We start from the raw sequence: 11,182 nt of genomic DNA, 5'->3' as shown, positions 1-11,182 counted from the left end.
TCAAACACATTATTAAAGTGTCAAATGACTTTTGTGACGTCATGCTTGTGACTTCCGTTCAGATCCTATATGCCGCGGTTGTAGAGATTGCATTTGTGCTGGTAACTAGTTCACAATAAACCAGATGTTTGTTTATGACAAAAAGGTGTGCATTGCAGTGGAAATACGAACCTTTTAGCAAATGAGTTTAAGTTGTCAGGTTGTCTGCTTTATACGACCAACGAAGACAAATATTTTCCACAGCTTTGCAAACTGTGATGGGGAATGGTCTATATATTGTCAGTTTGTTTGCTCTTGTTCATTTATGTTGGTGTTGAACTGCGCTATTCTATGTTTTCAGCAACACCAAAGATGCTGTAGTTAGATGAAACATCCAATAACATTGTATAACAAACGTGGGCTTAAGAAAAAAGTTACGAGAGATAAACTTACCGTGGGATGAACAAACATATTGTTGTGATCGTTGAAGTGTAACATTTCTCGTACCCTGTATCGTATGATTTCGCACCCTGTAAACATTCCAACGTTGATTGCATAGGAATGTGATTAGCCGCATTCCCTATAAAACCACGGTTGTATTACCCAATGGACAGTCTTAATTTGTACGTGCTATTGCTTGATGCTTCTATCGAATACAAGAATACAACAAATATGATACCTCTAGTTGTTATTGTGGGCATTACATTCTTGCCTGTTGCCGTATCACAAACATGGCATTCCTTCAATGGAAGTGAATACTCCGTTGGACCGAACGTATATTTGCACGGAGACGCTGCACATGAGTGCAAACAACAAAACGCACATCTGGCAAACGTCAAAAGCCTGGAAATCTATTCGTTTTTGGAGGACAAATTCGCTTTGCACTGTGAGATAAATTAAAACTATTACACTTATAGATGCAGTTGGATATTATATCGGGGCGACACGCAAGAGGGGACTAACAACTTTAATTGGACAGATAAAAAACAACTGTTAAGGATCCTTTGTGGTTTGCAGGACAACCTGATAACTTGGAGGGAAACGAGAAGTGTGTACAAATGTTTTTCAGTTCCAATGTTCTTCCAACTAACAATTGGGTGGACGTGACTTGCAGTACAAGAGGGCGATATATTTGTGAAAGGAACGCTACAGGTCGGCAACAGTGGAGAAGTTTTATTCGTTAGAAGCGAAATTTGAGGAGATTTTTGTTTGTAAGCTCAATCTAACACCATTTTTCTAACAAAAACCAAAGGCTAGAAGTAATTTTTGGAAAGAAAAAAACCGAAAACAATCAAAATGTACAAAATACAGTATTGGTTGTTTTTTAAATAAAGGGTGCTCAACCAACCGCTGGTATGACGGCCGCTTTGTCAATCAACGAAATAAACACTGATGTATTCACAACTGCATTAACTTCAGCCACAAAAACGTCTCAAAACAAACGAGCATTTACTTCAACAGGTGAGACCCGTAGTTCTGTGTCTATGATTTCAAGCCACCTTGTGTTTCAGTTGCAAACAAACATCGAAGTAACCTTGCTCTGATCGTCGGAATGCCGGTTGTCGGAATCGTTCTAATCGCAACATTAGCCATTGTCTGTATGTTTATTGCGTCACAAGGACAAAAACTGTAAGAACAAACTGGTCAATTCCCGTCACGTATTGTTGTTGAGGAAATATTTACCGCACATTAGTTTTTGGAAAGATTAGTTTGAATATGCCAAAACATTTAGCTAGATTGCAGACGTGGGCTTGCGTCACATTTGTTCGTGACGTCACACGATAGCTCCGCAGGCGTTTGTTAAATATGGAGCGGTTTACTTGACGAAAAACGAGACGTGTGTACAAATATTAATTAGCACCCTTCACCTGAATATCTATTGGTTACACCAGGCAAACTGGCGTGGTTTTATGGACATATACTAAAATAATTGTAACTCAAAAAAATTAAGAACCACTGACATAACTTATATCGTATGTTGAATCTTTTAGAACTGAAGGTTTGATGGGACTTTCGGATGAAAGAAATGTTGACGGTTGGTATTTATCTTAATATATACGTTGAAATACCCCTTCTCTTATATACACAGTACAGGAGGTTTTTGCTTGATTTTGTTTTCTATCATACGACTCAACCACCTACCTGATGAGCCGGTTGAGGTGCCAAATCAATATCCACGTGATCACGAATCATCTCGTCACGATGAAGCACCTCACTATGAAAACCAGCAGTTTCATGAATATGTAAACAACGCATTTCATACGTCAGAAACTTCACAGTCGAATGGAGATTACGACTATGTGGAAATGAATTTCCGATAAACAACTGGTGTCAATTAAGTTAATATTTGAAAAATTTACTGCTCTTTTGCTAAAAATTTACGTGTTGGTTTATAAAACCCTACAATTTATGCCCCGTCATTCTATTGTTGGGCTAAACGTGTTTATGGATGTCAATAAACAAGAATATTAATTTCAACACGAGTTACGTTTTTTGTGATATTTGTCATAGCAAATGTACGCCACAAACCGCTACATGTAACTAACCCAGTGATTCCCAACCTTTTGTGGTTGCCTACCACCGGCTGGGAAACAGTGAACTAATGGGGAGTCCATTTGCGACGTCTACTGTTCCAAACCTTTGCCGACACCCTAAAGCGGAAATTTTTGACAGCTAGTGTAAGAAGGAAGATATCCAAACCGTTTTCACCCGCCTAAACGAGCAGTAGTGGTGGAAACGGGATGGTAACGTTTATATTATGTAACACATAACACGAATATAGTTGAATACAAGTTTACGTAATTTGGGGATCATTAAATTGTATGAAAGTAGTGTAATGTGGTGTCTGGTAGACACGGTTTGCGTAGCTTAATGTTTACCTTGTCTTCCATGTTATTGCATGACAAGTCAGAATCTGTTGAAGTTGGCTGCAACGCATTGGTTGCAAACCTGACGTTCAAAGTTATCAGCCCCTTGAGGAGTAGGGGATGCAACATTCGAAGATTTGCCGGATAAATTTTGCTTTTTGAGGACGGAATCTGTCCTCATTTGCGGTCTAACTTGAAAGAAATCATGCAAAGTTTCATCACAACTTGCGGCAAACGTCTACGTCGTTCCACCATCTTAATGTAATGCAATGAATGATCTGTCCGATGTGACATATCACATATTCCGGTTCCGTCCACTGCTTGTCGCGTATATGCTCGTGTTAAATTCGCTTCCTTCAGTGCCTCTATAACCATTGCACTGTATGACTTCATTTACTTGTATTAGTCGCCAAGTGCTCTACTAGATCAGATAAACCTGATTGAGAAGCTGCCAGTAAACGAAATTGATGGTGCGTAAACATTTTCACTGTTTTTGTGAAGGTTACTGTTTTGTTTGTCACAAATGTTGAGATTTTTCTGTCGTTTTCAGCTTTTTATTAGTTTAACATGGAGCACAATTTATTAATTATTCGCTGCCTATTTCTGTACTGTGCTCACTCCAGCCTTGCGTCAATGGAAACGAGTGCTTCGGCAAACTTTACGCTGTGTAAGTGAAAAATAAAGTGTTAATATGAGTGACGCTAAGCTAACACGCAATCATAGTTGGTTGAAAGTGGTTGCTAACCTTCCTTATGGATATATTACAAGGTTACATACTGTAAGCATACAGAGACAGTTTCATTACTTTATGAACCCGTTAAACAATTGAATCAATATAAATACAGCCTTTCCTTTTGTGAAATAGTTTGTTGGGTATTGTCAATCATTATTGCTAGCCATCTTTCAGAATCGACATATTGCACTTAATTGTAAAGCATCTAATTAAATAACTAATAATTGAAGTTAATTTTTCCAAACAAAGAACATCTTTTTAGCCACAAATCCACCTCCCAAAAGCAACGCCACTCTGCTGATTGTGATCGGTTCCGTTTTTGGTGTCATCGTCATAATAGCTTTTACCGGTCTCATCTTTTACTGTGTGATGTCACAAAAGCGTAAAAGGTGAAGGCATTGCTTTGTTTGAATTATATCAATTAATTCTTCAATACTAACAATTAAAATGTTTTTTTAGGGCTGGTGATTCGCTTCATTTAACAGGAACGCAAGACTCTGGTGCTGGAGTTAAAACAAGTCAGGATCAGGAACCTCACTACGAAAACCAACAGTTTCATGAATATGTAAACAACGCATTCCATACGTCAGAAACTTCACAGTCGAGTGGAGATTGCGAATACGTAGAAATGAATTTTAACGAAAGAAGTTACTCAAAACCCATTTCTCCAGATTTGTGAACTTTTTCTTCTTGGTTTTGTCATATTGAATGTTGAACTAGAAAAGTTGTATAAATTACTTATTTGACTCTGTTTTGTACGGCATTTTTGCATGGTTGATAATAAACGGGTTATACATTCTAACCGTTTGTTACTCCCACACACGCCAACACTGGATTTACCTTCACTGTAATTTCAAAGAATTATGAATATGTAAATTTTTTGCGTGCCATGGAGTGAACAATAGAGATGATGTCCTTCTGTATTGCTAGCGAACTTTCTGAGGCCCTAAAGAATTTTACAATACGAACGTCCGTCTTTCCTTTGTTGCGTTGACTCATACGTACCATAAACACACTAAATATTTAATGTCATAAAGATGAGCAACACTTTATACACAGATGATAAAAATACTGAATGTGACGAAAGTGATTAGTGACGTCAATTTTTAAAACCTCCGTTCAGATCCAAGGATCAAACTTTCTCGTTAATGAATATTCCTCTATTATTAGATTTTACTTGCTCGAACAGTTCGGAGTCCGTAGCCAAAATGGAATGTCATCCATCACCACATCTCCTCAAATTCAATTTTATTTGAAGAGATGATAGTTTCGTTTAGATTTAAAATTATTGGTGTAGATCGACTCTCATTGGTCTTCTGCGATTAATCACATTTTCTGTTTCACCGATAATTGTTTATAGCAGAGAACAGCGCCCGTGTGTGGTGGTGGAATATTTCTGAAAGTTTGTTCACCGCTCATTGGATCTTTATAATCCTTATACAGGACCTTCTTATAAAATTTAAAACCGCACTTTTTGACCGATCGTTGTGACTTCTCGCTGTTTGCAACTAACACCAGTATCGTGTGATTGTTTTTGAGGGCCATGTCTTCGCTCCTATGAAAAGATAGTTACTGGTAAATGTTACTTTACTGTAACTATCAACAACAAGATGTTGCTACTAAAAATTAAAGCGTTGTTACGTTGCCAGCAAGTGTAACGTGAAGCATAACTGAATCATGTATTTACCTTTGATAACAATGGATATTTTTTGACCAAATACAAAAACACAAAATGACCGATTTTTACAAGCATACTTTGTGTTATCATGTTGCTTATGTGGCAGAAAGGTAAAGCACGATAAATGTGATAAGAAACAAAACAGCATATTATATTAATAAAGTCACTCAAAGTCCAAAGAAATGTAAGTATCTTCCAAAATTAGACCACAACCAAAAACAATTACCGAGCAACACATTGTGTTGAAAGATACCTTTGCGTAAGTACGGTGGCAAATCCTAATCTCTGATATTTGGGAAGAACTACAATCGCTTCCAGATGAAAATATCGTTGATTCTGAACTAATTGTGGCGCTTCCCCCAACATAAAATCATCAAACTGAAAAGAACGTAAGTGTCATGTTTATCAAACATTGATGGTACTATACAAAGTGGAAATCTGTGTGGTTGCTAGTCTAACAGCTAGCATGTGCACGGTCACCAGCTGCACTGATGAGACCTTACAGGTCGAAACAGTGTGTACATCTGTCTGCAGCTCTCATTGACTATTATAGCTCTTTTGCGCATATAAAATGATGGATTGCTTTCAGAAATCTTTATTTTCGATGAGATCTGGTTCACCTTGACTAATTTATTCAGTCCTGGAGTGTTTTCATTAAATTTATTGTCAGCATCCGTGTCGTAGATCCTGTCTGAAACCAAAGAACATGCACACAGCTCATCTGAGTGGGCACTGAACACACCCAGTGAAAATCCTTGCGGAACAACTTTCTGCAACAAAAATGCGCACGTGGTGAAGATAAAGTTGTCTAATTATCAAACATTTTCGCGGTAGTTGGGATGGTAACGCTTCGTCTCAACACAAGTTACCGTGGCCCTAATCTCTGGTGCACAGCTTGAACAGTCATACGTGCTATATTGGTTGTTCACTATCCATCGCTAAACGTTTGTATAAACGTTTTTTGAGGTCTGATACGTTTTTAAAAAATGACTTTGTTGATCAACAGTAAACCAACGTACGATTTACAACCACACTAGGAAATATATTGTAGGTCATAATCACACCGCAAGCTATTTTAAACCAGTTCCTTACTATCCACCCATGCTCTAAGCTGTTATACTGCTTGCAAGCATACACTATTAGAACAACGATTTGTCGTTTGTCCCGACTGTAACTCCAATACCGTTACAAACACAAAACCACGACAAGCACTAGTGTAATGAAACCACCAATATTCCTTATACCTCGAAGTATATCATATGAAGCATAAGAGAACATTTTACCTTTAAGTTTAATTTAACGAATATTTCTTTTTCTTGGGATGACAAACCGACGCATTTCGAAGTTGGTTCTTCATCCAAATACACCAACAGTAATTTCCGTATATCTGCCTCATCCCTTGTCGTCAACACTCGAATGGATTCATGCATAATGCTATCATTAGTATATCAATTTCTTAACCTTCGAAAGCATAGTTTAAATCAAACCATATCAGTTCTGCTTTGGGCCTAAACCTGCTACTCATACGTTTCCAGCAAACTGCACCTGTAGTTTTGCAATCGTTAGTACTTTTCGCATCGGTCGTTTTTCTGGGTACACATTCTTGTTACTAAGTGATGCGCGCTCAAACACTCGAAATTCCCTTTTTCTGTCTCGATTCGGTCGCTGACTTTGCACTCATCCAGAGATTGTGTCGTCACCACGAGGTCACGCATGGCTTAGAAAATAGGTGTTGCGGACATTTGAAAGCAAATGCTGACTTTGCTGCCCTCTGTCCTGTCTGTAACGGTAACAGAACATAACAGATGTGTCGGGGCGGTTGCGTTTTTTTTGTAAATCATTATGTAGAGTTAAGGCCCGTTTACACACGAACACAGTTTGGCACGGCACAGCACAGTCTGGCACACACGGTGTTTACACTACTGGAATAATCGAGCACGACAAGTGCAAGTGACAAGTTACGTTGATAATTTTTTAGGGATGTCACTCTTGCCTTGCGTTTCTCTGCCTCGCCAGCGATATTATAAGTACAAATTGAAGTTGTTTCTACTGGCTGTAGATATTTATGAACAAAGGGGCATGTACTGTTTTACATAGTTAAGACATGTACTGTTTTACATAATTTTTTACGACGCAAGGTAACACTACAGTTTATTGAACCAAACATTACACATTATGAAAACAAAGATGGTATAATTGAACCAGGACAATGGTTTTCCACAGCAGCATCCCGCTGAGACGCCATTCCACATACCGCTTTGTAATGCAGCTACGGCACCATTTCATACGCTCAAAACAATCGCTCACATGTCAAACGCGGTCAAATCACACAACCACCACTAAAATAATATATGTCCTACATGTTTAGGCAGTCGCGCTGCACTTTAGCATCAATGTGTGCCGAAATGTGCCCAACTGTGCCCGAATTTATGCTCGTCGAGCAAAAGCGAGCACATCCTAGCACAGACCGGCACATCCAATCCCAGCACAACTCAGCACACGCGCACAATAAAACAAACACGGAATCGTCTGTAGTGTAAACGGGCCTTTACCCTTGCATCGGTGCGTTAGACAGTGTTTATCAAACTTTTTTTCAGTACCGCACCCCAAACACCTTAGTCATTTAACAACGCCCAACAGAACAGACAAAAACACAACGAGTTTAATTGTTGCTTGTAAATTAGTGCAATGACACCAATTTCTCAATATCAGGTTTCATGTCGGACAAAAACAATCGCAAGTCTCCTCAATTGTCGATATCAAGACGATTTCTTTTTCCATTTAAAAGAGTGGTGAATGCGCTGAACGCACGTTCCACCAAGTGAGAGCTAAGATAATTACGGAAAGGTGCTCGCGTACCACCTGAAATGCGGTCGCATATCACTAGTGGTAAACGTACCACCGGTTGGGAAACAGGGTATTGCCTGGTGGGAATAGACCCTGATGTTGAAAAGATTGAAAAGTGAGTCGTTTTTCTTTTTTGGGGGGGGGTCTAACAGTTATGCCAAGACTTGGCGGCTGATTTTTTGGGTGCATTGTCTTGAGGGGACTATGTATTAGTAGTAATAGATTACTACAACGGTACTATGAGATTGATGTTATAGCACTGTATGATACAAAAAAAAACGCCAAGTTGCAATAGAGTAAACATTCGTTTTGCTTTTAGCTGTAAATCTCCATTCAATATCAACGCTCGTTCCAGTGATCGTTTGACTTGTTAGCTTCATCGTCATTAATGGATTGTAGGCAGCACTTTAAGTTACCGACAATAAAATATGCGCTTAAAGTATAAAGACGTTGTCCATAGAGAAATTCAGTATAATTGTGCGCACTTCAGGATTGCATTCAAGTCGTTGTTGTTATATCGTAATGTCTGGCAGAAATGAATTCTTACCTTGTGCGGTTACTCTCCCTTTACACGAATAAACACACTCATTATTCTGTGTCTGTGCAGGCGTCTGTTAAAATATTGGATGTAACAAAAGACATTCGTGACGTCAATTTTTGAAACTTCCTTTCAGATCTCAGGCCCAACTTCCGTGTTCATGAATCTTGCGGTTCGTTCAGTGCTAGTAACAAGTTTGGGTCAGGGCAAACTATGTCTGTTCCTTGGTAAAAATTGCATAGTATAATTAAATTTATCGACAGCTATAGTAGTGAACTAGTAGTGAGCATATGAACTTCATCATCACAGACATTGTTAGCACTGTAACCATCAGATGTGCTTTACTGAAATATGAAGATTTCTTCGATTCTTTTGCGCATTGCATTCTTGCCTTTCGTTGTCTCGCAAACCTGGCATTCCTTCAATGGAAGCGAATATATGTTTCGGTTGAACGCTAAATCACACGAGGAAGCTGTATCAGATTGCAATCAACAAAACGCACATCTGGCAAATATGAAAACAAAGGAAATTTCTCAATTCCTGGATGGAATTATATCAAGTTTTCTGGGTAATTAGTATTGCGCCAAACTGTACTAATATTCTTTACAGCCATTTTGTTTTGTGTTTACAGAGACCCTGGACGATTTGGACTTCTACATTGGTGCAACAAGAGTTCCAGGAACAGATAAATTTCGGTGGACGGATGGGACTATTGTAACATACGCTAAATGGGATCCTGATCAACCAAACAATATTTATGGAAATCAGGATTATGTCACTTGGTATTCTGATTTAATAGAAGGATGGTGGGATGTTGCCTGCTCACGGACATTTAGATACATTTGCGAAAGAACGATACCAGGTAGGCATACGATTAGGAGTGTTAGTGCAGTACTGTATATCTCCTTTAAACAAGTGTTCATGTTCAGTTACAACACATTCTCAGGCAACATATGCTACAAGCAGTAACTCCATTCAAACAACTTTGACCATGTCCACGCAAACCACACCACACACCAACAATAAACCAGCAGGTGTTCGCTAATGTTTTAAACATTCACAATGTGTGACAGAATAAGAAATTAATTTTTTTAATTTAAAAGAAAAATTTTAAATTTTACAGCACTTTAAATAACTGTTTTCTACTTCAGCCGTAAATCCTTCAATTATTGGTGGTACCGTTATTGGTGTCATCGTCATAATAGCCATAATTGTCTGCATTGTCGTTTTCTGCATGATGTCACAAAAATGCAAAAGAAAAAGGTAATTTTGTCTGGTTTTCCTGTAACTGTGTTTTGCTTGTGTGGCAAATATCATAGGTAGGCTTTTTGTATCAACGATTGTCAGTTATTTATCTAATGTTAGTACCGAACGCGATATATTTAACCCAGTGTTTCCCAACCGGTGGTACGCGTAACACTAGTGGTACGCGACGGCATTCTAGGTGGTACACGAGCAAGTTTCCGTAATTTGCGGATATAGTTCGAATTTAAAAAATCGTAATTGTCCCAAAATGTTCGATTCTTTATCTCCTATGTTACTTTGTAACGCTATGCTAGTTGGTATGCGTCGAAATTGTTTTACCTTAAAAGGTTGGGGATCATTGATTTAAACAAAATGTCCGACTGCGTGCTTTTCTCAACTAAACTATTTATATTAGGGCTGAAATGTCGATGCAATTGACAGGAGTGGACAACCCTACAACGGGTGAGTGACTATATACAATCACATTCAGGAAGTATTACAGCTAAACATTTAACATGCCACGGCAGTTAAGGTCTTCTGGTAATGCTTGTATGCTTCATCACGACGATCGATATCAGTAATAACAATTTTTATCAGCAGCAAAAATTTGTTTGTTAGTGATTTTAATATCGCTATATTTTTATTTATAAGCCTGTTAAATGCATTTGTACTTCATCCCAACAACTAAATATCATCATTTCAATATTATGCATTCTTCTCACAGTCGAAGACCCAGTGGACAAACCAACGAAAACACGTCACGATTCTGCAGTAACTTACGTCAACTCCAACCAGGGCGACGGTGATTATGAGGACATAGAGCCACCTTGCCACAGTGTTTATGACTTTCAAAACAACCAAGTTCAGACCGATGGAATCGGTGTAGAAAAGGGTGGAAAGGTTTGTGAAAAAAGAATTTGCATTTGTGAAGGATTTTCACGTAAATACGACGTTGCGTGCAAGCCATTCTATGCAAAGTTATTCTATTTAATCTTTACATTGTTGAAACCAACATTGACTTCATTCTAGCGTCTGTTGCGCATGTGGTGTTGTTTATGATGCCATAAAGAACATGTGACAAATCTTTGAGGAGATATGACCTGATGAACAATTTCTATTGGGACGCTAATTTGAATAAACTCCAACTCATTTTAGCGAAGTAACAGAGGGAAAATGTATTGCAGGAAATTGACGATTCAGATACGTACGCCTTTGCAAGCAACGTTTCAATCACCCTTGCTGCTGACCCAACTCCTGTCGATCAAATTTACAGCCAGGTTACAAAACCGAAATAG

General features: G+C 38.5%; 2 protein-coding genes across 2 annotated transcripts; one reads left to right on the top strand and one right to left on the bottom strand.

Moving 5' to 3' along the window:
* Positions 1 to 4,726: 4,726 nt before the first annotated feature.
* Positions 4,727 to 6,705, bottom strand: LOC145912317 (uncharacterized). The gene is made up of 4 exons (XM_082999743.1): positions 6,541 to 6,705; positions 5,878 to 6,027; positions 5,511 to 5,635; positions 4,727 to 5,134 (listed from the first exon to the last, which is right to left on the bottom strand). Exons 1-4 carry the CDS (start codon positions 6,685 to 6,687, stop codon positions 4,906 to 4,908), a joined length of 651 nt encoding a protein of 216 aa, XP_082855869.1. The 5' UTR covers positions 6,688 to 6,705; the 3' UTR covers positions 4,727 to 4,905.
* A 2,375-nt stretch (positions 6,706 to 9,080) lies between these two features.
* Positions 9,081 to 11,182, top strand: LOC145890733 (uncharacterized). Its single transcript, XM_082981882.1, has 7 exons — positions 9,081 to 9,210; positions 9,274 to 9,504; positions 9,572 to 9,676; positions 9,794 to 9,905; positions 10,303 to 10,349; positions 10,612 to 10,787; positions 11,072 to 11,182. Exons 1-7 carry the CDS (start codon positions 9,081 to 9,083, stop codon positions 11,180 to 11,182), a joined length of 912 nt encoding a protein of 303 aa, XP_082838008.1.

This window comes from Ascidia mentula, chromosome 1, assembly GCF_947561715.1.
Source record: "Ascidia mentula chromosome 1, kaAscMent1.1, whole genome shotgun sequence".
NCBI lineage: Eukaryota > Metazoa > Chordata > Ascidiacea > Phlebobranchia > Ascidiidae > Ascidia > Ascidia mentula.
This window is presented reverse-complemented; position numbering and strand designations above follow the sequence as displayed.